Source organism: Homarus americanus, unplaced genomic scaffold, assembly GCF_018991925.1.
Source record: "Homarus americanus isolate GMGI-L3 unplaced genomic scaffold, GMGI_Hamer_2.0 scaffold47294, whole genome shotgun sequence".
NCBI classification, from domain to species: domain Eukaryota; kingdom Metazoa; phylum Arthropoda; class Malacostraca; order Decapoda; family Nephropidae; genus Homarus; species Homarus americanus.
Window position 1 is genome coordinate 291,348 of NW_024745936.1, and position 25,373 is coordinate 316,720.

At 42.8% G+C, this 25,373-nt stretch overlaps 2 protein-coding genes across 2 annotated transcripts in view; one reads left to right on the top strand and one right to left on the bottom strand.

The window, feature by feature from the left end:
- LOC121878832 (mediator of RNA polymerase II transcription subunit 20-like) overlaps positions 1 to 19,701 on the bottom strand; it is a 35,824-nt gene extending 16,123 nt beyond the window's left edge. Inside the window, exons 1-2 of the mRNA XM_042385246.1 lie at positions 19,654 to 19,701; positions 4,638 to 4,777 (exon numbers count right to left, since the gene is read on the bottom strand). Of these exons, the coding sequence (XP_042241180.1) occupies positions 4,638 to 4,777; positions 19,654 to 19,667 (154 nt within the window). The 5' untranslated portion in view covers positions 19,668 to 19,701. The remainder of the gene's footprint in view (positions 1 to 4,637; positions 4,778 to 19,653) is intronic.
- Positions 19,702 to 19,925: 224 nt separating this feature from the next.
- Positions 19,926 to 25,373, top strand: part of LOC121878830 — a 79,473-nt gene continuing 74,025 nt past the window's right edge. Inside the window, exon 1 of the mRNA XM_042385244.1 lies at positions 19,926 to 21,400. Coding sequence (XP_042241178.1) covers positions 20,582 to 21,400 — 819 coding nt within the window. The 5' untranslated portion in view covers positions 19,926 to 20,581. The remainder of the gene's footprint in view (positions 21,401 to 25,373) is intronic.

Here is a 25,373-nt window from a genome sequence, read left to right on the forward strand (position 1 = left end):
TGATGATTGGTTGATCGACTTATTAGTTGTCTGTCTGTCTGTCTGTATGCCTGTCAGCCTATATCTACCTGCCATTGTATCTTGCTTTTCTGTCTACTTGCCACCTAGCCTGTTACTCTATCTGCCTGTCTGCCAACCTGTTATCCTGCCTGTCTGCTAATCTATCATCATTTCTGTCTGCCAACCTGCCTGTCTACCACTGCCATCCTGCCTCTCTGCCAACATGTCATCCTTCCTGTCTGCCACTGCCCTCCTGCCTGTCTGCCACTGTCTGAAACGTGTTGCCCGTCTACCAATCCACCTTCCTACACGTCAGTCACCAGCAGTGGGTAACAGCGGAGTCCTCGGTGAACACACACAGATAACAGAGAGCAAATGCCCACTCCCCAGATAACGGTAATTTGCATTTTCATGAGGCCAGCTATCATGGCCTCACAATGGCCCTCACAGACCCACAATGGCCCTCCTCCTCGATAACCATAACCAATTAACTACAATTAACCATCATTGACTCCTTCCCTTCTTTCCGTCTTTTCCTTCCTTCCTTCCTTTGCTTCTACCTTATTATATATATATATATATATATATATATATATATATATATATATATATATATATATATATATATATATATATATATATATATATATATATATATATATATATCTGTTCTTTCCTTCAATTTTACTTCCCCATACCTATTCTGGTCGAGTCAGAGGTCAGATAAACGCCTTCCTTCCTTTCCTTCCTTCCTTCCTTCCTTCCTTTCCGTCCCTCCCCTTCTCTTCCTCTCTCTCTCCCTTCATTTGTCTCCCTACCCTACCCCCACCTTCTTTCCTTCCCTCTCTCCTTCATTTCTCTGTCTCTACCCTAAATCCCCCACCTTCTTCCTTCCTTCCCTCTCTCCCTCATTTGTCTCTACCCTACCTCCCCCACCTTCTTTCCTTCCCTCTCTCCTTCATTTGTCTCTACCCTACCTCCCCCCTTCCTTCTCCTTTCCCCTCTCTCCCTTCATTTGTCTCTTGCACTTACCTCCCCACCTTCTTTCCTTCCCTCTCTCCTTCATTTGTCTCTACCCTTACTCCCCCCTTCCTTCCTTCCTATACCTCCACTGGTCGAGTCAAAGGTCACACAGAGGAAAGGACTCGACTGAAGGAGGGACAAAAATCTCCGAGGTTCCCAAGTCGACCCTCTCATTACCGGTGACGTGAGGACCTATCTAACTGTACCATCTAAAGTTAAAACAAGATAATCAAGTCCAAAATAACACCCAAAAATACACCTTAGACTTAACATTACCTTTACGTTATCTTACTTCAAGTTAAAAAGGTGTAAAATTAACATACTGTACAGACTAATTGTGAATTTAGACGATAATAATAATAAAAAAATCCATAACGCTTTTATCAGTCATCGCTGCGACTGATAAATGATTATGATACCGGATTGTCAATGGGTAGTTAGTCACTATTTCTCTTAGCTGGTTGAGGAAGGATTTATCTAGCTCACTTAACTTACGATATGATCAATGGAGATCTTAATAGCGTCGGAATTCCAATATGAGAATCTGTCGTTACGTTCATTCAATCCGAGGTGACAGTACTTGGATCACCTGAATATTAACTACCACCTTGACTCTCTAACCTAACCTAACCTAACCTAACCTAACCTAACCTAACCTACACAGGACAAAGGCTAAGAGGTTGGTTGGAGTGACAAGGAAGGCGGTGACCCAAGAGGAAGGAGGAGGCACTCTGAGAGACAACACATATATACACAGCTACTTCTAACCTCCTCCTCCTCCTCGCCTTCTTCCTCTTCCTCTCTCTCTTTACCCTGACCTAGTTTCCTCCTGAACCTGACCTGCAGTTGTGACCTACATACGCCAAGTCGCTCACAAGCCTTCCTTCTCATCCATTGACTCAAACCCTCACCATCACTACCACCACTACCACTACCACCACCATCACTACCACCACCATCACTACCACCACCACTACCACCACCATCACTACCACCACCATCACTACCACTACCACCAACGTCACTACCACCATCACTACCACCACCAACATCCCCCCACCAACATCCTCATACTCACCAACATACTCACCACCAACATCCCCACCACCAACATCCCCACCACCAACATCCCCACTACACCAACTTCCCATCACCACCACCATCTCAACCAAGAACACCCAAACTTTTTTTTCCTCTCGTTAACTATAAAAAAACCAGACATCAACAACTATTCTGTGTGGCATTACCAACCATCAATATATCGTATGTTAAGTCGAGTAGTTAAATATTCTTCCATAACCTTCACTTGTAAACAGGAAGTGAAGGAAAATCGGACAGAAATGTGTTTAGTGGGGAAGAGATCGACAAACTGATCTCTGTATAAGGATCTGAATCTGATATCTCGGATTTTTTAGGTAAAGCTGATAGCCTGGTTAGGTTAGGTTAGGTTAGTTTAGTTTACGGATTCGTTTGGTTAGATTAGGGCCTCGATATGGTTGGCTAAAGTTAGATTTGGTATGATTGTTTGTGCGTGTGTGTATGTGTGTACGTGTGTAAGTGTGTGTGTGTGAGGTGGGCCAGCACAGACCAGGGTGACGGTGGCCTAAACCCTGGGCCTGGATAGCGGCACACAGCTCATCCCGCGTATTATGGAGACAATCAATACACCACCCAGCTGGCCCGGGCGGCTCCCTAGTGGGTGGTCTGTGTGATGATCACCACCCACCCACCCAGCTGGTCCGGGAGCTCCCTAGTGGGTGGTCTGTGTGATCACCGCCCACCCACCCACCCAGCTGGTCCGGGAGCTCCCTATTGGGTGGTCTGTGTGATCACCCACCCACCCACCCAGCTGGCCCGGCGGCCCCTCAGTGGGTGGTCTGTGTGATCACTGCCCACCCACCCACCCCAGCTGGCCTGGTGGCTCCCTAGTGGGTGGTGGTCTGTGTGATGATCACCACCCACCCACTCCACCCACCCACCCAGCTGGCCCGGGCGGCTCCCTAGTGGGTGGTCTGTGTGATGATCACCGCCTCCACTCCACCCACCCACCCAGCTGGCCTGGGTGGCCTCAGTGGTGGTGGTCTGTGTGATCACCGGCTCACCCACCCACCCAGCTGGCCCGGGCGGCTCCCCAGTGGGTGGTCTGATCACCACCCACCCACCCACCCACCCACCCAGCTGGCCCGGGCGGCCTCCTAGTGGGTGGTCTGTGTGATGATCACTACCTGACCCACCCAGCACTCCACCATTCAGCTGGCCCGGGTGTAGCTCCCCAGTGGGTGGTCTGTGTGTGATGATCACCACCCACCCACCCACCCAGTTGGCCCAAGTGGTTCTCAGTGGGTGGTCTGTGTGTGATGATCACCACTCCACTCCACCCACCCAGCTGGCCCGGGCGGCTCCCTAGTGGGTGGTCTGTGTGATGATCACCACCCACCCACCCAGCTGGTCCGGGAGCTCCCTAGTGGGTGGTCTGTGTGATCACCGCCCACCCACCCACCCAGCTGGTCCGGGAGCTCCCTATTGGGTGGTCTGTGTGATCACCCACCCACCCACCCATTAATTCACTTACCAAACAATTCAGTACCAAATTGCACAAACAACCTCAACCACTATAAATCTAACACACACACACACACACACAGACGAACTTTATGTAACTCTCCATCTCACACACACACACACACACGCACGCATATATTGGACACCTGAAGGAGGGGGAAGAGGAAGAGGTGTGAGCGCCGAGTGGAATAAACATCTCGGGGAAAAACTCATATATAAAGTTCACACTTCCACGAACTGAGAATTGAGCTGAACACAAACACACACCCCCCCCCCGGTCACCAGTCTCTTGAGTGACAGGTCCGGACCAGAGATGAGTGTTCAGGTCACCAGAGACGTTATTTCCTTAGCTCGTCAGGGTCAATGGAGAGACTTTCAACGTGATGACCTATGTTACTGTAGGGTATTTCAGGTCAAAAAGGTCAAAGGTCGTGGGTTAGGTCGTGTTATGTCACCTCCCTCGAGTGCAGCGCGATAGATAAACTATTTTTCCACTGTTGGGAGTTACAAATCGACATCGACTGGTCCAATTTTTAAAGATTTGACCTTAACCTTTGACCTTCTGGATGTAAACACAAAGCAACTCTGGGTATATTAAATTAATTATACTTAATATCTCTTTTAGGCATAATTAATTCCTTGAGTGAAGCGAGAGTCCTATTGATGTATTGGACCCCCTTCATGGTGAGAGATGGGAGGTCAAGAGAGGTCAAGAGAGGTCGAGAGAGGTCGAGAGGGGTAGAGAGAGGTCGAGAGAGGTAGAGAGAGGTCAAGAGAGGTAGAGAGAGGTCGAGAGAGAACATGAGAGGGGGAGGTAGAGAGGACAAGAAGGAAAAAAGGAAGGAGATAAAACATAACATGAAAGGAGGAAGGGAATGAGATAAGAGTATGAAAGGAAGCGAAGGAGAGGGAGAAGGAGGGAGGGTGAGAGGAATGGAGGAAGAAAGGAATGAAGGGAGGGTGAGAGGAATGGAGGGAGAAAGGAATGAAGGGAGGGAGAGATGGAGAATAAGGGAGGAAGGGAAGGACCAAGTGAGAGAGGGGTAACTCACCTGTCTGGGCCGTGGTGTAGTAAGAGTCGCACTCCACGGTAAACATGCCACTCTGCACGGCGTCCAGGTGCATGATCCTCTTGTGTAGCTTCTCCGTCTCGTGACACCCAGACCGTGACACGTCCGGGAAGATCTGTAGCCTGAGAGGAGAGGAGGGAACACGTCAGTATACTGTATGTGAGACAGACAGACAGATAGACAGAATGATTCCTTCTTCCTCTTCCTCCTGCTGCACCTCCTTCTTCTGTCGATCCTCCTTGTCGTTCCTTCCTCCTTTCCCTATACTTCGTCCTCCTCTTTCTATCCTTCCTTCCTCCTCCTATTCTTCCTTCTCCTCCTCCTCCCTCTCCTTTCCTCCTCTCCTCCCCCTTTCCTCCTCTCCTCCCTCCTCCCTCCCTCCCTCCCTCCCTCCCTCCCTCCCTCCCTCCCTCCCTCCCTCCCTCCCTCCTCCCTCCTCTCCTCCCCTCCCCTCCTTCCTTCCTCCCTCCTTCCTCCCCTCCAGGCTTCACCACCTCTACATCACCGCCAGTCTTCCCTCGTCACTAGCAGGCCGTAAACACAAGCCTAACTCCCGTACTATAAAGAAGAAGAAAATCGACGTCAGCATGAGCAATCAGCTGCGTCTGGCGATCTTCCACGCCCCACAATGTTGACTCGTTTATGAAAATTTACACCACAGACGATCTTTCGTTCGCCTTCTGCCTACACTGGCGTTCTCATTTAAAGGGGAGGATAATTATAATAGATATTCGCGTGACAGATTCCACCAAACACCTGAACGATGGTGTTAATTAATATTGTCCAGGTAAAAGTGTTGGGTGCATTGACCAGGTAGGTAGGAGGGGAGAGTGAGAGTCTTACTAGGAGAGGTGTGGGAGAGGTGTGAATCTTACTGGGAGGGAGGGAGGGAGGGAGGGAGAGAGAGAGGTGGGGAGATAAAGTACGTGAGGATAAATAGAGAAAGAAAAACAATAAAGTGAGGAATAACGAGTGAGAGGCAGCTGAAGGGAGAATTATGGAGACATTAATGATAAATATGAGGTGAGGAGAGAGAAAAATAAAGTGATGAAAGAGAACAAGAGAGACAGACAGGAATGAGATTAAGAAATAAACATGAAACACAGAGTAGGGGAAGATGAGAAGATAAGAGAATAAAAGAAATACAACAGGAAATGAAGAGAGAAAACTGAGAATATAAGGAAAAGGGAGAAGACAGTAAATTAAGGAGATGGGGAGAGTCAATAGAGACAAAGAAGAAGTGGTAAAACACGAGGGAAGGAGAGAAGACATAGGAATAAGAAAGGAGGGGAATAAGAGAGAAAGAAAAAAAGATAATTAGCCTTTAATAATTTTTATCTTCCTCTATCTACCTGCTTCTGACAGTAACCTCGTGAACTTACAAACGTTTCCGCGGTATATGAATAACATCCACACACCCAACATCCACACCACGACATCCACACCACGACATCCACACGATAAAACCCAAAGGCAAGAAACATTTGAAGACATTACATTGAGGGGCGTCCGGCGGTTGATACCACCATCAAAGCCTTGCTAAATCTTCGACCTAAAGTTAGAAATCTTTCAAGGTGTTGCCCGAAGACTTGTGCCCTGCTGCGTGGGGAGTGGGGGGGAGTGGAGGTGGGTGAGTGGGGAAGGAGAGGGACTACTGGGTGGTAAGAGAGAATGAGGAAGTAGATAGACCGAGAATAAATAGGTGGGTGAGAGATAGAATGAACGTGAGGAAGGTGAGGTGAGAGAATGGAGTGAGTGAGTGAGTGAAGAGAAAATAAAGGCCGCAATGGTCAAGAACTAAGCACCAGGGATCCCAATGACGAATGCTTAGAATGCACAAGTCGTGGGTGTAGTGGTGAGGCCATAAAGACAACAGGCCCGGGGGAAGGGGGTTACAGGAGCAGTTTACACGCAAGAGCTGTCAGTTAGAAAGTAAGAGCTGTCAAGAAATAAGAGCTGTCAGGAAGTAAGAGCTGTCAGGAAGTAAGAGCTGTCAGGAAGTAAGTAAGAGCCGTCAGGAAGTAAGTAAGAGCCGTCAGCAAGTAAATAAGAGCTGTCAGTAAGGAAGTAAGAGCTGTCTGTAAGGAAGTATTTAATGAGATCAGATTGCTGCAAGTGACAATTAAACTATACTAAAAATCTGTCTATATAATGTTCTTAAAATAGACGAAATATTCCCCCTTTTTCAATCCTAGACACACAACACAAGTCGGTCTTTATCGTGTCACACCTTCTGCTGAATATATCGGTGTATCGGAGGATCAATTTTCAAGAAGTAATTACAAAGTTAACTACAGTACGACCTTACGCTTTTGATAGGGATAGAATGGTGATGTTGGTAAAGTTAGTTTCGTTAGCCAAGATATCGTGACAGAAAACGATTGTTGACGGTACTTGATAGAGAACGTATATTTGTGTAAGTGGAGATACCATAACAAACCTCTCAGTGTCACTCCCGTACACAATTATTTGAAAATAAACTCAAAACAAAATAATTAATACTATTCACAAGTTATTAAAACATAAGACAATAGTTTACACCACTGTCTTGTTAGAAGGATCCCCTGTAAGAAACGATTGCCAGGCAGGTATCCTTACACCAAGCAGTCGAAATCCTCCAAGGGAATCTTACACACAAATTGTTAATAAAGTAACACCGAACTAACCAAACCTAACCTAACCTAACCAAACCTAACCTAACCTAACCAAACCTAACCTAACCTAAAATAATGTGTTTCCACCCTAAGACAGTTTGTTTACGATAAATTGGTCTCTGGTTGGCTGATAATGGCCTCCTGTGTAGGTTCGTGTTCAGAAAAAAAAAAAAAACGTAAAACCAAAAGTAAGAAAGCTGATATTACTGGAGATAGTTTATTATAAAGATATATTACTCCAGCACAATAAACTGTTACGTAGAGAGACTGAAATAAACCTGTAAAAATAAATATTATCAATTACGTAATCAATTTCAGCCCAGCATCACGATACCAACCAGACATAGACTCGACAGACCATTAACGAATGTAAAATAATCGTCATCTCAGTGTAAATTATCAAGGCTAATTTTACAACATCACAGTGCCTTATTTACACAGGAAAAGTAAACCTTCCAGCTTCAGTTCAATTTCCTCAGTGGCACATATCACCCTCTGAGAGTGGAGACTAAAAATAGGAAAAACGGAAGTGCAATGCCATGAGCGGGCGACATCTTTCCCGCCCAACAACTAGATCTATCTGGGCTCCAATTAACGTGACCGACCAGACATCTCCTGACGTCTCCCCCCCCCCTGCAGCGTCAGCCTCCCTTACTCCATTCCACCCCCCCCTCCCTCCTCTCTATCAACACACAGTAATGCCGCACTGTATAACTAACTATAAAGTACGTGTTTACAAGGTGTGGCAACAGTCCTCCTGAAATACAAAAACGAACTAAACCTATTATGACTCAAAATCAGTATTCATGTTTTAAGAATACATTTCCCTATGTGGTGTTGTTTACGTATATTAGAAGTTCACATCAGTTTCACATTTTTATTGTGAAAATGTAGATAAAAATATATATTAAAGTCTACTGAGTTAGAGGTTCTTCCTTTTAATTTACTTTGTGTAGTTTATTTTCGCTTTTCAGGACGAGAGAGTAATGATGTATGTATGTATGTGTGTGTGTGTGTGTGTGTGTGTGTGTGTGTGTGTGTGTGTGTGTGTGTGTGTGTGTGTGTGTGTGTGTGTGTGTGTGTGTGTAAGGGCCAGTTCTAGTGACGCCAGTAGTCTACACTCGTCGTCTGTGCTACAAGCCTATGGCGCCACCACCACTAAGCATACTATACCATTTAGGAGTTTTACCAAGTGCTGTGATTTTGGGAGGAGAGAGGGCGGAGGGAGAGGGGCGGAGGGAGAGAGGGGCGGAGGGAGAGAGGGGTGGAGGGAGAGAGGGGCGGAGGGATGGAAGAACAAGGGAAAGGAAGTAGCATGAAACAGAAGGACGGGGGATAGGATGGGGGCACGTGACGTAATATCTAACCAAATTATAACAAACTGCAAATTAAAGCTTATGGGATTGACATCATTTATTGCTGTTACTTGTCTAGTCAGCTGTTATCATCATCACAGTTCGTTATATCAGTTCCTTAATGTAAAGTAACACGTAAAGGAAGTTGATCGTCTTTTGTTTATTATAAAGTAACACGACTAAAAAACTGGTTGCATCATTTAATTAACAAAAAGACAATAAAGCCCTAAGCACATAATATGCTTGAAATTACACACATCATCGCCTGCATATAATTAAAATATGATTAACATTAATAACATGGTGTTTTTATATATAGTGTCTTAACATTGCTGAGTCAATGATTGAAAACGAGGAATCAATAGCTAAGAAGGGTGAAAATTGCCATCAACTACCTCCAAGTCCCAGGTCCCCATCCACCACGATCACCAGGTTCCCGTCTACTGCCTCTACTGACGCGTCTCCTTCCCTATGATAATTTCACGCCCCAAGACCTTCAGTCCGTCACTCCTGTAGACGAACATTACCTCCACCCTCCCTCCTCTACCAGCCGCGGCAGCTTACCCTCTCCCACGATCCTTCCCTTTTATCCCTACATCACTCTTTTGTCTCCCTATACCCATTCATCTTCCCATTTAAACCCTCCAACTCCCCCTATATCCCTCCATCTCCCCCTATTCCCTCCATCTTCCCTCTACACCCTCCCCATCATTCTTATGCCTCTCCATCTCTCATTATACCTCTCCATCTCCTCTATGCCTCTCCATCTCTCATTATACCTCTCCATCTCCTCTATACCCCTCCATCTCCTCTATGCCTCTCCATCTTCCCTCTGCCTCCCTCCAACTTTCCTTATACCCCTCCATTTCTCCCCTACACCCCTACGTTTCCCCCTACATCCCTCCATCTTGCCCCTGCCTCCCACCATTCATTGCTAGACACCAGAGGCGCCGCCATCACGTCTGGTCACACACCCATTACTACAGCGGGACCCCCTGCTAGAATATAAACAAACGCTCGGCCCCAATATACGAGCACCAAGGCCACACTGGTCATAAAGGCTCTCCACCAACAATGTACCAACGGATATTTCAACCCAATCGAGACTGGCACTGTAATACTGTCTTGCCACCACAGCGACGGTGAAATGAGTCGTGATGGGGGTGGGGGGGAGGAGAAGAGGGAAGGGGAGGGTAGATCGTTCGACGTTTTTCACCATGAGTGGAGAGGAGTGGCTGGTTGCTGTCTAAAAGTCTCTTGAGCCGAAGTTTATCCATATATATGTTACAGGTGTGTGTGTGTGTGTGTGTGTGTGTGTGTGTGTGTGTGTGTGTGCCACCACCTGCCATCACCTGTCACCACCTATCATCACCTGTCACCACCTTCTCCAGTCACTTACAAAGAAAAAAATGACATCCTAACTTGATCTGACCCAATTTTAACAGGATAAAAATATCAAAGTTCTCAGTGGCCGCGGGTCGACCCCACAATCCACCCTGACTTGCCTGGGCGACGCGCCGTCCATCCTTCCCCGGACGAGAAAAACAAAAAAAAAACGAACAAAATCCCACCACACTTTCCCACTGAACAAAACTACACAGTCAAAAACAAAAGAGAGAACAAAATACCACCAGACCATTGTTTTCATCATCTATATGTCATGTAGTCGGGGAAGAAGAGAAAAAACAAGGTTGGTTTGTAGGTAATTGTGGCTGTGTGTGTGTCAAGCAGCATACGGACACATCTCTGACGGAAGAGAACACCGATACCATAAGTCCTCCCTGCAGCGACTTATACAGTGTTCCCTGGGGCGCATCATGACTACTGGATCCTTGTAGACTCGGGCTAAATCTGAGGAGAATTTCAGAGCAGATTGGAGCCCCCGAAGGTACAATGTACATAGCCCCACCGTGGGTAACATCGACGTCAATACACCAGTGAAGGTTAAAATTTGTTGCCGCTATCCTACTCCTCCTATCCTAAGCCTAATCAGACTTAACCTAACCTAACATATCCCTCGCGGTTTCAATATTAAATCCGGGTACAGTTCCTAGTCCGGATCAGAATACGGGGATTAATCCGGCCCTCCCTAACGAATAGGTTTACCGGCTGGGGTCACATATCATTCTCTTCCTCGTGTTGACCTGCCTGACATACAGCGGCACCAGCCCACCCAGTTCAAACTAAAATGTTGACCACGGTAAATAATGTTACGTGTGTGTGTGTGTGTGTGTGTGTGTGTGTGTGTGTGTGTGTGTGTGTGTGTGTGTGTGTGTGTGTGTGTGTGTGTGTGTGTGTGTGTGTGTGTGTCCCTCACTAATCAGTCCAAGGTTTATAACTCTGGAGAATAGAATCATATAATCCTCACTACTGAACACGTCCGGGACCATGTTGGGATAAAACCACATAACAAGATTCTTCACACTCCTTTACTCTTTGTTGGGACGTACAGATGCAGACAAACGGACGCATAGACTGAGAGCATACATTCCTCTGTACCCCTCCTACGACAAAGTAAGGACAGCTGACCGCTTCACTTCCCTTCTGCAATGCAGCTAAAACACTACCGCGTTCTCTCCGCCCTTATAACCAGCCCCTGCATCATCAGCCGAGATAATAAACACAAGGAACAGTCACTGATAATCATGACAGTGATATCTTACACTAGGCTGCAAATCAAATGGTCCACAATCCCAATTAGTCGCAAGCTATCATTAGGACTGGGTGTCAATCCCAATGGTAGGATTAGGTTAGGGTCTATTAGGACCCGAGGCTCGCTAATACCCTTCTGCAATCCTTGGCAAGAGAAGACTCAAGGAAGAGATTCTAGTTAAGGATTAGAGTTGTGGAATTACCCGAGACTTTTCTCTTCAGATTCTGTAATTACAAGAGGTGTTTTTCTCCTAAAACCTTCACCAACTCTCACTGAAAACATAACTCCATTGTTTCTCACTATTTGGGAGAAAAAGATAACGAAAAAAAAACTATGAAAAGAAGCTTATATCATTTAGTCAGACCATAAGATACACTAATACACAGATGAATTGGAAGGGAAGACATTGTATAGGTAACAGAGGCGTCAGGTGATATTATCCACATTATTTATGAAACAATTGAGCATCGTGAACTCAACCATATTATAGAAGTGTAGGGTTTAATAAGAAGTGTTGTCGTGACCTTAAGGGAAGCTTAGAGTGGTATTTAGGGTCTAAGGGTCAGATAAGGGGCTTCGTTGTGACCTTAAAGAAGTTTCAGGGTGGTATATGGTGTTAAGGAGTTTTTAAGGGTGGATAAAGGGCATTGGACTTACGTGAACCCTAGGTATAGCCCGACCCTGAAAATCCCCAAATCTTACCTGGAATTTACCTGTAGATGGTCTCGGGGGTTGGTCACTACCTAATCTAACCTAACCTGACCTAACCTAATCAGAATGACACAACGTCGAGTGTTATACCCGAGATGAACAAGTTTCTACATAATGTCTGAGACAACAAGGAAGACATAAACTCCTTAACGTCGATGGCTAGACATACACACATGCCCTATATAAAGTTGAGACAGTGGCTACAGTGAATAGACATGTTTTCCATAACGTCAATGGCTAGACAGACATACATGCCCTATATAAAGTTGAGACAGTGGCTACAGTGAATAGACATGTTTTCCATAACGTCAATGGCTACAGATACAACCAGTTATCCCTACAAAAAACGTAAAACACTCAATAAAAAAAACTAAAAAGGTAATACGTAATCGAGTAATTCATACAGCGCTTGTCATAATTCGCTAATGATAAACACCACCAAACAGACAATCACAATGTTTATGAGAGTCCCCCGATAAATTTTAGAAAACGATCTTTAATTTTTCTTTCAAATTAACTACAACATCTTTATTACCTCCATTCAAGCCATTCCATTTTTATTATTTAGTCATATATACACACACACATACATACATACATACATACATACATACATACATACACATTATCGGAGTAACTTTGAAGCATACATACACACACCTCACAACCCCAAGAGCTTCCAGGCCCCCAACGATCCCCTGGTGAGACGGTCTGCTGGCGGTGCTGCTGTCGACACAGTAATGGGTTTTGTCTATCACGAGTACAACCTCTCTCTCTCTCTCTCCCTACCCTCCTTTCCCTCTCCTTCTTTCTCCCTTCCCAGTTCACCTCCACCCCTTCTTAATTTCACCCCCTTGAACCCTCTCTCTACCCTTCCTCCATCCCTGTTAGTCTCCCTCCCTCTTTCCCTTACCCCTCCTTCCCTCTCTCTTTCCCTTAGTCCTCCCCTCTATCCTTCTTGCCCTTAACTCCCTCCATCCATGTAACTCAACCCAAACCCCTCACAATCTTTTCCTCCCTACATCTAGCCCAACTATCAATCCCCCAAACCACTTACAAAACCTCCCTCCCTCCCTCCATCTCATCCAACCTTCATTCCTTCACAACTCCTACTGTCCCTCCTTCCCTCCCTCCATCTCATCCAACCTTCATTCCTTCACAACTCCTACTGTCCCTCCTTCCTTCCCTCCCTCCCTCCCTCACTCTGCTCTATAAACAAAAAGTCTCTGAAACATTAACACTTAATATACACAGTACCACACTCCAGTTAATTCTTACTAAAACAATGAAGTTGTAATAGTTCCGAGATCTCAAATTTCCGACTCATTTACCAGCAAGCAGATGTGGGACCCCCAACTATAAGCTGCTGCGTCAGTGCCTCCGGAGATTCCCACAAAATAAATGGCTCGAGTCCGGATTCACAAAGATTCCGAACCTTAATTTTGTTGGCTAACTACTTTAAAAGAACATATCGAGTTAATGTAAGAGTCTCGTTATAATTTCTAGGTGACATTAGCAGTGGCATACCCAGAAATTTACCAAGGGGGGAGGGAGGAGGAGGAAGCAAACTTTGAACGAAACATACCGAGGTACTGTTGAAATATGAGATTCCGTAATTATTATTTTCTGTACATTCATGATGTTTACCATTCAATTACTGATGCTATTATTATTATTTATTTCATTATCGTTATTATTTTTCCTTTTCTTGCTGTTAAAAAAGGGTTTATTTGGAATAATTTATTAGTTCAAGAGGAGGGATCGCCCCAGTTGTCGTCCCCTTTGGAATACCTATGGATATTAAATGTTTTTTGCGGTTTAGTCACAAGAGCCAACTAGTTGCAGTCTTACATCTCCAATTATGAGGAAAATTTAACGTAAGGGGCTTTGAGAATCCCAGCTGAGTCTGTCCAGTGTTAAGGGCATGGGAAGATGATGTGATCTCGCAGGGTTATGACACAAGTCCCCATTGCTCTATCCATGAAGGCACAAAATTCATGTAACAATAAGAAACAAAAGCGTCACGAGGTTACTGAACAAAATGCAACACCAAAAAAAACATAACACGACATCAAAGCTGTGTCATTAGAGTAGCGCTTTATTTCCTTTAAACGTAGACAAAATAAAAATTCAATAAAAGTAAAATATGTATTCCCACTAACTTGCAAATTTAGAACTATTCTTGCACTCAAAGACAACACACAAGGTATAAGTAACCCATATTAACCCAAACTGTTTCCATATTACCCTTGTTTTCAACGTGGGCGGAGGAAATTCTGTCCAATATTTCTCATACGAAACATTGGTTAATTTCTTTTTACCGGCACCTGATTCATTACCTGATACGGGAAATTCCCCCCGAGGTGTGCACAGCGTTCTGAGCCGCTTCAAGGGGGGAGGGGGGGGGAGATGAAAGAGCCACTCTAAATATTGTACCGTATTTAACGAATGAAGGTTTCCTACGTGCCAAGCAAAAGTAAAATTGCATGGAAAATTTTGTTATTTGCTCACTCATTGGTTCTATTATAAAATGAGTTTTTAGGACCAAATCCATATTTAACACTTGGTACTACTAAAGAATGGCCTGTGAATGTATCTCATAATAAATCTCTGAATATTGTTACCCAAAATAAAGAAAGCATTCAAATTCTCCAAGTCTGATTTTTTTTATGCAAAGCTTCAAATATCTGTATCCCAAAGACTTATTTCACTTATTTTATAATGTTTGGTCAGATTATAGTTAACTTGTACAGTAAATCATTCACAGGAGTGGGTTGATAGAGCACAAATAAGTCTTAACTAACTCAAAATGTAATAAATAGTCAAATTATGAATGTGACAGACTACAGTACAGTACATCAAATCCTTCAAGAGATATATTGATTTCAAGTAGAAACTAACGGAATATGGACATACAGTACTCATAAGACAGTGATATCCCCGTAAGCTAGAATAGTTGGTGCAGAGCTCTTCCGGATATTGAGACGAATTTTCTCTTCCCCAAAAAAATCACATATCCCCAGAATTTTTTCGGGTATAGGGGAAAGTTTTCTGAGAGTTTAAACTACACATATCACATGGAAAGAAGCTATCGCACATCCCCAGAATGTTTCCGGGTGCCGAGTAAAGTATTCCGAGAGTTTGAAACTACCGTATGCATCTCGAACGGACAGATACAGAGCTTCATTTATTTACGCAAACACCACTGTACTGTACACTTACAATATATTGTAAATAAACGAAATAGTATATAAACTACTTTACTGCATTTACAGTACAGTACTGTACCATCTACTGTAGCAGGTGTTACTGTCACTCTCCTCTCCCTCCATGAAGGAGAGATTATATATGCACTTTATACAGTACCATACCATACTACAGGGTATACATACACCTCTACACCCTAACCTACAGTAGGCATACACCGACCTCTCTACTATGTACAATACTGTCTGTACAGTTGGTTAGTCTTACCCATTTTTAAAGAAGAATATACACAGTACAGTATATTAATACAGCCTTTGTGATACAAGCTAATTTCTGATTTTATAAATCTAACTAATAATGCCATACTTCTTATACTGTACATGTGATGCCACTTGAGTGGGAAATAAGAAAAACTAAGTAATTTTCTAGAATAACTCTGCATTAATAAAAAAAAAGGAATTAAGAAGATTATTTTGCTCATGTCCTCCTTCATAAATGATTTACTGCCATAGTTTCTTGAAGAATATTAACAATATTAAGATGATATTATTCCTATGCATATTAAATGAGATTTTGATGAACTATCACACTTAATAATACATTAACAATACTGTATAATCTCTCACCAATATACTGTACTGTACTTTACATCTACAGTATTCTCAAGTTGACGTGAGTGAGCGGAAGTAAGAATGAAAAAATGCTGCATTAAAGTTACGTAGAAAACATTAAATATGTACACAGACAAGAGTGTCCAAGCATTAATGACATTCTCCAATCTGTTAGACCAGGGGTCACCAAACTACGGCCCGCAGGCCGGATCCGGCCCGCGACGTCAGTTCATCAGGCCCGCCGACGGTACTTGAATTTGCTTGATAAAACGTATGGAACACGAGACGTTGTGATACAATTTAAATTTAAATATTATGCGGCCCGCGCTCGTCATTCTTTCAGTTATCCGGCCCACTGTGAAAAAAGTTTGGTGACCCCTGTGTTAGACAAAGGCATTAAATCATATATGAAAGATGAGAACAACATAAGTAACCCAACCTAATAATCTTAACAACGTACCGTACAATAATCTCCCCATCAGATAGATTCCTTGGTTCCCAGAACTTTCCAATACCCAGTACTGTAGCAGGAATTGATTTTGAGCCAGAACAATTCAGGGAAAACTCTCTCCATTCTGGGTATAGGAGCGAGTTTCCGAGGATGAAAATCTGGTGTATTTTCTGGAAAAATTCCCAGAGAATCTCTCCAAACCTCCGTTCCGGGATTTCTGTAAAATTGCATCATGCTACAACACTTCCGCACATTTCCCCACGTGCCGGGCGCATGGGTGGGCTAGCTGCTTGAGTAACTTGTGTGATTAGTTCGTATTCTGCTGCCATTGTACAAGGTTGTTCTCTGGTTCACTGCTGTTTTGGCATACAATTTGTGTTGTGTAGTACAGTACTGTATATCACTGTACTGTACTAGGACACAATCAGCCAAGAATACAGTGTTAAAGTAGTGTTAAGACATAAAAGTGATTACAGTTATGTATACTGTACTGTATATTCAGAAGAGTGGACAGTGAAAGCCTACTGTAGGCTAGTGTTTAGTGATGTATGTATAGTACATTACTGTATACAGTGCATATATAATCCCTCCTTCATGGAGGGAGAGGAGAGTGACAGTCACACTTGCTACAGTAGATGGTACAGTACAGGACAACAGCAGGCCATCCTGTACAGGTATCGTCATATCTACATCACAAGCTCAAGACGAGAGCATCTGCTAGCAGTACAGTACTGTTTATACTGTACTGTATAGTAAAGTAGTAGTACTGGGTATACATTATTTTATTTATTTACAATGGTGTTTGCATAAATAAATGCAACTCTTGTCTGTCCATGCAAGATACTTAGTTTAGACTCTTGTAAGACTTTCTCCAGGTCCGGAAACATTTTGGGGATCTGCAATTGCATATGTCATTGCGAGATGCATAGCGTAGACCATCGGAAACCTTTCCCCGGTAACTGGAAAAATTCTGGAATGTGCAATATTTTCCGGGGAAGAGAAAATTCATCTCGATACCCAGGAATCTCTCCTTCACGGAAGAGCTCTGCACCAATTATTCCAGCTAATGGGGAATAACTGTATTTTATACATATTCATATCTTAATCCTCAAATAATCACTGATTATGTATCTTTTAAATAACTGTTCATCACATAAAACAGTGCATAAGAAATCAAAGGTGGTGTCTATCACCTCTGACTGGCCCCGAGATCACATACATTATATAAGTAAATACTCCTTACATGAACAAGCAACTGTGTGATTAGCATCTCAGGAAGGTTAAAACAAATCATTGACTTCAAGAAAAATTATGACAAACTGTCACAGAACCATACTGTATATAATTATACCAAGAATGTACCACTGAATATTATAATTCCTTCCTTAACTTGAAAAAATACTGGTTGTAGCAGCACTCAGTATAAGTAGCCTGTTCCTGATTATTTCATACATATGTGAAGATTTGTTTTAAGTTACTGGAGTAACTATACACACTGTTACGTAAACAGTCTCTTTACCATTATTTATATCTGAAAATTTTGTTTCATTCACAAAATACTTATAAAAGATATACAAAATACTGTACTACTGCATTAAGTGATTTAGTGGTGATAAAATGAACCAACCTAAGCTACCTAGGTTAGGTTAGGTGTATTAAGCCAGGTTAGGTTAGATAATATTGCATTAATGAGTATAAAATAAAGAACGCCTTGGTTGACATTTATTGAAATGGCTAATATTCCACAAACACCAGCACATGAGCTTTAATCATAAGCTGGGGTCGTTATGAGCCTAAGTCATATGCCAGTGTTTGCGGAAATACGGAACAATTGTCCAGTAGACGAGTACAGTGAGCAGACTCGGTTAAGTTTGGTTCTTTTAGTTAAAATTTTAATTCCACATTTCCCTCGGCTTCAAAACCCAGTTCACCTTTGGTGGGGGTCAACATTAACAAAATATGAAGAGTCATAACTCAATAATTTAATAATTTCTCCAACCTTTCCATATCAACACTGTATGCAGCATGAAAAACTCCATTAAAAAAGTTGTTTTATCGTACCTAAATAATTTTTCGTTATTCGAGAAATTATTACCGGCAGGATTGGAAACATTTCAGAGTACCAGGTACAGCTACATAATGTAATTGGCATCATTAAATGAACCTACCTAACCTACCTAACCAGAGGCTAAGATTCCGGAGTGACCATGCACGGAACTTTATATTGATTCTTATACTGTATTGGGAGAACAAGAAAAACTGAGAAGACTACTTTACTCTAAAGGGATTACATTGGAAATTTATATTATTCAAGTTATTTTCAATTTTCAATTTCACTTCAGCGACTACAAATTCGGGGGGATATATATTTACTTCTTACTCATTAATCTTTTTACTTTTACCCTCTTCGCCACTGATCGGTCACTGAACGATAACATTTAATATATAATTAAGTAAAAAATTATACCAATTGATTCATATTCAGCGGAAGTGCCGACGTCGTGTGATACTCGTACACATGTGCTTATCTTTGTTTTCGTCGGAAACTTATATTTTTCAAGTTTCCTCTTACTCATCGATATCAAGTTTGGTTTCTATAGATTCCTTTATTTTATCGTTGAGTTAGGTTAGGTTTACACACTGGAGTCAAGTAAGGTTAGGTTAGGTTAGGTTAGGTTAGGTACAGTAATTTATTCCTATTCTTTTCTCTATCTTCCCATATAAAAATCAATATAAAGTTCTGTGTATATTCACTACCGAATATTTAACTAATTTATATAAGTAATAATAATGTTTAGGTGAAGCTCAAGATTAAGCAAGTTAGGTTAGGTTAGGTTAGGTTAGGTTAGGTTAGGTTAGGTAGTTTAGTTTAATTTTATAGGCGATAAATCAAAACAAGATTATTATTTACTTTATAATTAGTAAATTTATATCAATTAATACCAATTACATATTAGAAACTGGTCCATTTAGTTAAATTTTATATTCATTCATATTCAGCCCAATTTTGTGCTTCCCCAAACCCCATTTTGACTCATTTCCAACAATAAATAAAATATGACGGTCATTCCAGCTCTTTAAAAACCCGTATCGTCATTTTGTGTTTTACTTTTAATGGCCCTTTAATCATATTTGTTTTATAATTGTTCAGTTTTTACTAAGGTACTGCAAACAAACCCCGATTAAAATCACTGATAAAGCAACTACCTTAAACTGTACAGTATTTGTGTTATTTTCTTACTATAAAAATTCATTATTTTTTGTTTTGAAGCATTGGTAACACTGCTTAGTTAAATGTAAACAAACAACAGAATGTAAACAAACAAAAGTATTTAAAGAGTTAAAGAGTTACTTACACTGTGACTCCCATGTTTGTTTATATTTTGGTGGGGCTTTAAATCGTATTCGACAACATATTGTTTAAAAAAATTAGGAAAATAATTTTAAACACAAATATTTATCTATAACATCTTCTGTATATATTTTATTTTATTTTTTTAATATAATTGGTAAAATCTACTACAAATTATCAGCAAATCCTATTAAGTTTGGAAATAAAAATATAAATATCAGTAGTTCGGCACTTATCGAACATCTACCATGTTTACGTCAGTGGTGGGTTAGTGCTCTCTAGTGAGTGGTGGAGGAACTACCGCCGACCTGCCGCTCCGCTACTGACATCTGTTGAGCTTTGTAAGAACTTATCCCTACCCAGTCCTTCCCATTCCAGTGTTAGCAATTACGCCACCTATCGCGCTGTTACAATTTACTGTTTGAATCCATAAAACAAGCAAAGTGTAAAAATCAAAGATCAGGAATATTATTGTGTTATATTTCTTCACAATTTTAATAATAGTTTCGACTTGATATTTCGAAAGAGGAACTAATGTCAGCTGAGCTTTTACTAGTTAATCATTGGCAATACTGTCAGTCGCTCACTGCGCCGGCCCACTCCACCCGCTGATGGGAAAAGCAGGTTGCCGTTCTTTTTATCTCGATTTTTGATTAGGAAGTGTTTTGTGATGTCCTGTCGATTAGGAACTATACTTCCAGTGATATGTAATGCTGTAGTACAGTGCACGATGTGTTGTGAAGCCAGGAAATGTTTAACGGCGTGTAATTAGAGGGGTATCTTGTGAGCTACGGGCCCTCCCCTCAGCCACATTGTGTACCATTGATCGCGGCTGCAGTAGTGTCCCCTCGGCCAGTGCGAGCGGCGACAGTGACAGTGTAGTGAGGAAGTGATGACAGTGTGTTGTGCTAGGCAGTGATGATTATGGTGGCATGTCTCGCGACGTGTATGGCGGAGGTGGTGGGGGAGCCGGGGTGCCGAGCAGCAGGTCGCCCCGACCCCAGCGTCGCGACCTGAGCTCCGACCCTTACTACCTGGACCAGGGCGGCCACCACCGCGCCCACAGCCCTCAGCCGTCAGCAGCCGCGCGCCGTAGCCGTTCCGCCACCCGTGCCGCATCCCCGACCCTGGCGCTGGACCAAGGCGGGCCATACATGGACCCCCACGCCACCATGGAAGCGGACCGCCGCAGCGGATCAGCACCAGGTACCCACCACCGTAGCCGTAGTCAAAGCCGCAGTAACGTAGGACGCAACTACCACTCTCTGGACCGCGAGGCTCACGACCGTGAGTTTATGCCAATTCGTGACCCCCGAGACCGCAGCATGGAACGAGGGGGCGCTATGGACATTCACGGGGTTCAGGGTGGCCACATGGCCCGCCGTGACCGCTCACTGGACCGCGGTCCTATGCTGGAGGACGACCTCTACCGTGATCATCACTCCATGGGCAGGGCGCGGGCCAGCCCTAACCCGGAAATTAGTGGGCGTCATGGGCCAAGCACCCTCGGGGGCATGGGCCGGGATGGGTATTTCTCAGAACTTCAAATGCACAATTCAGACCTTCAGAAAGAACTCGGGAACTTGAAAAAAGAACTGGAGTTAACGAACCAAAAATTAGGCTCGTCGATGCACTCCATTAAAACTTTTTGGTCTCCCGAGCTGAAGAAGGAGCGAGCCCTGAGGAAGGAGGAGAGTGCCAAGTACTCCCTCATCAACGACCAGCTCAAGCTCCTCAACTCAGAGAACCAGGTAGGTGTCTGCCCCTCCACCTGTGCACTCACCTGTCTCATTGATCCACCCCCTCACTCTACTACCACGACCGTCACAGTATTCACATGTCTTCGTGCGTATAAATGATCTTTGATGTATGAACCATATGTATAAAAATGTGTAAGTATATGTTCTTTACGAGACGTAGATCATGTTAAATCACAATCTCTCACTCGGCGTAACCTACACCTATTGAAATGTGTTCGTATGTCTCCGTGTTTATATGTAATCTATGGAGCTACACACCCATAGGATGTATCTTGCCTTTGTTTACATTATATATATTATTGTTCTTTGTGAAGACATAATAATGTTAATAAACAACGGTTTCTTTCCTCGTGGTCAGTTACATCTCTGTGCATGTACTTTAACACTGCTCCTTGAATAGGTCAGTGGAGTAGGGAATCCCTACTCCACTGACCTATTTGTTCAGGAGCTGAGCTAACAGGATCTGACTCATATTAAATATATTTTTTTGTTAGGTTGTCAAGAGGAAGCTAGATACATGGTTGCATTTGTCTGTACGTTCTTATTTTTTTCTTCATATTATTATAATGGCCTCAATATATTTACTCTTCCAGTTGTCTTGAAACTTCCTTCAGGTTTGACTACATTTAGTTTTCTTAGATTAGGATTAAATACTTCAGGAGTTGGGTTAGGTTAGGATTAATTATGTTATGATAGGATTAGTTGGACTAGGGGTTAGTTGGGTGAGGTTAGCATTAGTTAGATTAGCATTAGTTAGATTAGGTTACGATCAGATAAGGGTTTGGTTAGGTTAAGTTTGGTTATCATAGGGGTTGATTAGATTAATTTAATTTTTATTAGATTAGTAAGAAATTATAATGCGATTGAACTTTGAGACAATCGTCGTTTACTTAATGGTTCCTTGGGATTCATTATAGGTGTTTAAAGTTGTCATTACCTGAACGAGTAATTACAAAATTATCGTCTCAACAAATCATCATAAGTTATTATTTAGAGGGCGAAGCATTATGAAATTATCGTTAACTTAGCGTGTCATTAAAATAATCGTTTATCATTTGCAATTTATTATGCTAATGCCGCGGTCTGCTGGTCGAATTTTCTCGACATTTAAAATTTATTGTAAAAAAAATATCAACTTTATATTATCACCAGTAACTAACAATAATCTACAAGTTATCATGCTAATAACCATAATAATATCAGTTTTCTTAAAGGTTATCATGTTATGCGTGACTTATTATGTGGAGAGTTATTATTTCCCTAGTTAATCCCAGCTTAACGAAGATTGGGGAATGTATTGAAATAATTCCCGTCTCTCCTAGCAACTGAGAACTCGGACTAATCACTAATAACTATGAATTTAGAATGAGTAGTTAATTTTAGCCCCTTCCTGACTTATCCACAGCTCTACTAGGCCCCCCTACCTGACTTACCCAAACCCATTAGGACTCGTCAAATATACTGTAGGACCCCAATCCATTTATCCTGTTACCAGTTAAATGTAATTTGATAAGCCATTCAGAGGTTGATGATCGTCTGTAAATGCAATAAGTAACACCGTCTTTTTTTTCTTTGACTAGATAATTAGCGATAATTTTTAACTCGGACAATAATTTCGGATAATCAGAAGACAGATATTTAGGCTAATTACCCAGGCAATTTCTTATGTAGGATAATCCCTTACCCCGTCATTGTTTACGTCGGTTACAAAATATTTATGAGGGTTACTAGTGAGAGGTTGATTCTGTTCAGATAAAAACCAACATAAATATCTCAAGAGTACTAATTTTTTTTGGTTATTTATTTACTCCTTGCCAGTGGACTAACTCAAGTGACACTGCCAGGCTAGTGATGTTTTTTTTTTCCCAGTCCAAGAGGTGAAATAACATACTTTACGTGTTAGGATGGTGTCTTCTGGGTCTTGTAATCATTGTTTGTTTTTCTCCCAGACACGCACTAAGTATGCAGCCAATGATTTAATACCCATAGTTACGAGCTTAATCACTCTAGCAGCTCACTTTACAACCTCACTTCATGTTACTAGTATGGTGAATTTGTTGAGCGGAAAAATTAGTGGTAAGAGGAGGTAATGAGGAGCATGTAGGGTTGTTTTTTGGGGGGTTAGGTCCGTGTGGGTGGGGGGGTGTATTGAGGAGGCTCTGTCGTGTGCGGGGGAAAAATTATCTCTGTTCGCCAGTCAGTTAGTCAGGAAAGGCGTTCATGGAGCTGGCTAACGCAAGGAAACATGACAGATGAGCAGAAAAAAAATGTTCAAGGGATGAGGAGGGCTGGGGTGGGGAGGAAGGGCGGGATAGGGAGGAGGGCTGGGGCGGAAGGGATAGGGGTGGAGGGCTGGGGTGGGGAGGAAGGGCGGGATAGGGGAGGAGGGCTGGGGTGGGGTGAGGGGAGAAGGGCGGGATAAGGAGGAGGGCTGGGGTGGGGAGGAAGGGCGGGATAGGGAGGAGGGCTGGGGTGGGGAGGAAGGGTGTGCTGGGGAGGAGGACCAGGCGGGGGAGTAAGGTTAGGCTAGAGAGGGGAGCCGGATCGGAGAGCAGTGTCTTGCTAGGAAGGAGAGCCAGACTGGGGAGGGGACGGGAGGGATGGGTGGGGTCGGTGGGGTGGGTGGTGAAGAAACAAGACCATGAAGGTAATTCCAGGTACAGTGTTGCCAAGGCCTTTGTAAGACACACACACACACTCGAGAACAACTGTCAGTCACACGTGGGAAATAATGAGGCGGAGTGCACTCATAACAGGCAGCTCCTACACGGTCCTGCCAAGACACTGTGGGAAATATTTTTATGATACTGTGAGGAGGAGTCTCTCTCTCTCTCTCTCTCTCCCCTTAAGGCACAGCTTTGTATCTTATTCAAGTCATTTTCTCAAGAGGAGTATTGAGCTAATAAGTTAAAGATGAACATGATTTATGTTTCTCTTGCAATTATTAAATTTGGTTTTTCGCCTCAGCTAAAACTGGAGATGAAGTTGGTGTGATTAATGAGCCACGGGTCGTTAAGCCATCAGTTATTGTCTGCTGTGGCTCTCTAAATCTTTCTGGGCTGTCGAGTTCAAGATATCAGTATGGACTTTTGTGTGTTAACTCTTAATATACTTTACGATCCTCATGTGTGTAAAAGATTCTTATGTTAATTTTTAGTTGTATTTGTCGTCTATAAACGTATTTCGTGACGTGACTTTCTGGATGTATTTCGTAGATGACGTGTCTTGACGTCCCCGACCCGCTTACGTCACTAGCTCACCACTAACCCCCTAGCCCCTCCCCCCTTCCCCTATTACAGTCTTATTATTATCCTCACAACGACCCTGATAACCAATTCATGACCAATTTCCTCCTCGAAACTTGGAATGTGGGGTCACTTAACTGGTCGATTCTAGACAAAGGGACTGTTATAACTAGATGTCTTCTGTCAGTCCTCAGTTACAAGATAATATTCTTTATTTACGAGCATTGAAACATTGGTAGTCTGGCGCTTTGAAGTTAGCAGGACCAACCGGCGGAGTTATGAAATATATCTTGATGTCATAAAGTTTGTTAATTGTTACAAAGTGACCATAATGGGTAGTAAATGAGCTAAATATAACCAAGGAAATTTGTACAATACTGCATGTTAGTCACGCCAGGTTGAAAGACAACATTTCAGATATATCCAATCTTATATTCGATACCGGTAGTTGTAAAAGTATTGATTTACTGACTCGTAAACTTATGAAAAAGGGGGAAAAAAGCCAATGGGACCCGACGACTTCCCAAGAGCTGCCGAGCAATCAACTGATTCATAATGATACGTCACGACGAGCACGCATCGCCAACACCATCAGCAGCAGTGAGGCATAAAGTAGGGTTTCTTTCCCTGCTCTCTGGAGGCTACGGCGATAAAACATTTATTTTAAAAGACGACACGAGCAAGCCTAACCTATCCCAAGGACCTTAGATTATTTTTAG